This window comes from Austrofundulus limnaeus, unplaced genomic scaffold, assembly GCF_001266775.1.
Source record: "Austrofundulus limnaeus strain Quisiro unplaced genomic scaffold, Austrofundulus_limnaeus-1.0 Scaffold551, whole genome shotgun sequence".
Taxonomy (NCBI): domain Eukaryota; kingdom Metazoa; phylum Chordata; class Actinopteri; order Cyprinodontiformes; family Rivulidae; genus Austrofundulus; species Austrofundulus limnaeus.
In genome coordinates, this window is record NW_013952953.1 from 83,274 (window position 1) to 87,196 (window position 3,923).

General features: G+C 38.9%; 1 protein-coding gene across 1 annotated transcript in view; it reads right to left on the reverse strand.

The window, feature by feature from the left end:
• LOC106530716 (dystrophin) overlaps positions 1–3,923 on the reverse strand; it is a gene marked incomplete at its 3' end in the record, with an annotated part of 355,898 nt that overhangs the window by 73,966 nt on the left and 278,009 nt on the right. Inside the window, 2 exon segments of the mRNA XM_014026406.1 lie at positions 215–394; positions 481–588. Of these exon segments, the coding sequence (XP_013881860.1) occupies positions 215–394; positions 481–588 (288 nt within the window).

The following is a 3,923-nucleotide window of genomic DNA, read 5'->3' on the forward strand; positions in this document are numbered from 1 at the left end:
TATATAATATTCTTAGTGTTCCTCCAGTTTGTGTGTAATATATGAGGAGAATTTAAATTAAAAAGTTGTCAAATCCAAAACAAAACAAAAAAACAATGAAACAACAGTTTTTAACAGCTTCATTGTCAAAAGTGTATTTCTGTGTTGCAGCTGAAAATGTTCTAGAGATAGTTATTAAACTGAACATCCTGTTTAAGCCTTTAGGCTAATGTACCTGGGAGCTGCTCAGATCCAGACTCTGGTTCAGGCGGTCCCAGCGCTGGGCGAAGCTGTCCAGTCTGGCCTCCAGTTTGCTGGCCACATCTTTGTTCTTGACGCTGAACAACAGGTCCTGGCTCATGGAGCACAGCTTGTCCATGGTGGGGTGCTTCGCCTCCAGCTCTGCTTTCAGCGTCTGGTGGAAGAAGGTAAAGTTTCATGTGAATTCCCTGGTGTTTTTTAGCCATCAGTGGCAGAAGCCCCGATGCAATAAAAACTCACAGCAAGGCGACGCAAACAGGCAGCCATTTCTGCCGGGTCTTTCAGGTTGGAGGTCTTTATGGAGCGAACCAGCTCCTCCTTCTGAGTCAACCAGGAGTCAAACAAACACTGAAGAAAAGGTACAACAGAGGAAATAAGAGATGATAAGATGCTGAAACCCATGAAGGTTAAGTCTCCACTGTGTGTTATAAGAGGTTAGCTCTGAGAATCAGAAGAAGATTGTTAAAAGATAGATGGCAGAGGAAAGGACAGAGAGTGAAGACACGAGGCTGAAAGGGAAAGAGAWGAAAACAAAAAGATCTGGTAAATGAAAGCAGAGTAGGAAAGAAGACAAGATAAGAAGAAAGGGTGTYATAAGTAGATCAGAGGTGGGAACAGCTAACCATAAAGTTAGCTTCACTAGCACTAAACTGCTATAAGCCGTCGTGATCATCATAGCCTTTGCCTACAATAATGGTGGCTAAATGGTGTTGCACATTTCTGACTGAGACATGTGGGCACTCTGTGAAAAGGATGGAAGAGTTCACTCCATGTTCAGCTAAAGTCACGTGATTTAATCCTGTAAACTCCTACAKGWTTTTGTGTTCAGTTCATCAGGAACTTTAGCGAGAGCAGACTCTACAAACAGGTCATTAAGTATGAGAACATATCCAATTTGCTCCTGTCCTGTGAATAATAATTAAGAAAGTGAAGATCAGGACATTGAATTATACATGACTAATAGGTCAGTCTTAATGAAAACCAAAAGCTAATTTGTGTTGCAGCACTCTTTGTTTACCACAGCAACTAGTTTATTAACAAGACAGTCACTCACAATTGAAGAATAATGTATTTGTTTAAATAAATTTGATTTAAAATGTGATGGTTTTCAAACCATCGCCCTATCAGAGGGAGAAAATTAGATTACTCACAAATAAAAAGTAAATATAGCACACAAAGTATGAAAATGTGTTTGGTTGACTATTTCTATTTAAATGACTACGGCCCAATCGCTCCAACTCCCATCATCTCCAAATGTTTTGAGAGACTCATCATCCCTCACATCAGATCCGCCATTCCAGCCGACCTTGATCAACACCAATATGCCTACTGGGGTTGGGCATAATCGTAWCGTGTGCAATTAATCGTCAGAAAAACATTAATCTGTTATTTTTTGGCACTTGACGATTAATACGATTAATACCACCAGTCAGTCCGCTCAGTGCTCCTCTCTGCTTCAAATAAGACAAACATTAAAAAAAGGTTGTGTAGCTTATTTATCTACCAACACAATTTAAAATTTAATGTATAGCCTGAAGTCTGTAATTTTGACACAGTTTGGAACAGATTTTTATGAAGAGCAAATCATTACCACTAAATTGGTCATTTGACTAGGACATAAGGGTGTTCAGGGACTACGGGGGATTAATCGTCAAATTAACCGTTATCGGCTAAATACCACAATTAATCGTGATTGATTTTTTTCCCAATATTGCCCAACCCTAATGCCTACAGGACTAACAGGTAGACAGAGGATGCTACGATCACAGCTCTTCACTCAGCCCTCACCCATCCAGACCAGAAAAATTCATATGTAAGGATGTTGTTTGTTGATTTCAGTTCAGCTTTTAATACAGTCATTCCACAAAACCTGATCAAAAACTGAGCGATCTGTGCCTAGGCAGGTCACTATGTTTATGGATATCGGGCTTCTTAAGCAACAGACCCCAACACGTCAAGATGGGAGACCACAGTTCTTGAACCCTCATCTTGAACACAGGCACCCCACAGGGATGTGTGCTCAGCCCCCTTCTTTACTCACTCTTCACATATGACTGCTCCCCCATTCACACCTCCAATAACATCATCAAGTTTGCTGATGACCCCACCATTGTAGGATTGATTTCGAACAATGACGAGTCAGCCTACAGGGAGGAGGTCCGGCACTTGGCAGTATGGTGTAAGAACAATAACTTGGAACTGAACACAAATAAAACCAAGGAGATGGTCATGGATTTCAGAAGATCTACCTGTACCGAGACCACGGCCATCCTCATCAATGAATTGGAAGTTGAGAGAGCGGAGCATCTTAAATTTCTTGGAGTTCACATCTCTMTTGACCTCACATGGGCCTTTAACACCCATTACTTAGTGTACTTCCTCAGGAGGCTGAAGCTCTTCCACCTCTTTCAACACCTGCTGGTGAACTTTTACAGAGTCACCATCAAGAGCATCTTGACTTACTGCTGCACAGTCTGGTTCATTAGTTGCACAGCACAGGACAGGAGAGACCTGCAGTGAGTGGTGAGAGGGGTGGAAAAAAATCATAGGAACTTTGCTTCCCCGCCTCAGGGACATCTACAACTACCAACTCCAGAAAAAGGCTACCAGCATTTCAATGGACATTACCCATCCTGGACACACTCTGTTTTCCTCCCTACCCTCTAAAAAAGAGATTCAGACAAATGAAAGCAAAGACTAACAGGTTGAATCACAGCTTCTTTCCTCAAGCTGTGAAAGCCATTAACCCATCAGCCATCAGCCATCATGTATAGATTGTATTGCACACGTATAGATATTTATTAATTTATTGTTTGTTATATTTTAAAAACTGCTGGCAGTGAGAGGATGCTCAACTGCATTTCACTGTTTTAACACTGTTCTTGAACATTGTTTTTATCAGCAACAATATTCTGTTCTTCTATTCTATTCTTTGTAACAAAGCTTCTTGCAGTTATGGGCATGGTTCTGATAATCAGCTAAAAGAGCAACAATTTTTTTTTCTTTAGTAGATTAGCTTTTTTACAAACTTTGAAAGCCATTAGCAGACCAGTTAGCTTCCACTAAAGTTTTAGGTTTTGCCTAGATGTTTCTATAGAAGTACAGGAGTGAGTTTTGACCATGTGACCACMTGTTCTACTGTAGAAGCTAAGCAGCTGAACAGAACAGGCAAGAGTCTGGATTTATTATTACTGTACATGTTGGTAACAAAGCCAAAAAAAAAAAAAATCAGAATTGATATGTAAAACTCAAAAACAATTAATATTATTAACCACATTATCATTAATATGTTAGAGTGCATCAAGCTATCTAATGTATATAAACTGTCAGAAAGCTGTGTGTGTTATGGATTTACCAACAYAAGAGAAACAGGAAAACATCTCATTTCACGAGTAAACAGATTTTATCTTATTTACCTCAATGTGGATGTGATCTGAGCAGAACTGAAGCTAATAAAATAACAGTTTAAAATTAAAATAAACATATAAAGTCAATGTAATCACTGGTATTTATTGAACAGGTTAGCAGATATTAGCTTTTGTATTTACTGACTTCAGGTCTGGTTTAGATCATTATTTATAAATTATATATTTTCTGCTATATATCTGCTGTTTTTTGATTTTTGAATGAAATGAACATAATTTTTTAATTCATTGTAAAAATATTACAGATAATTTGTGACA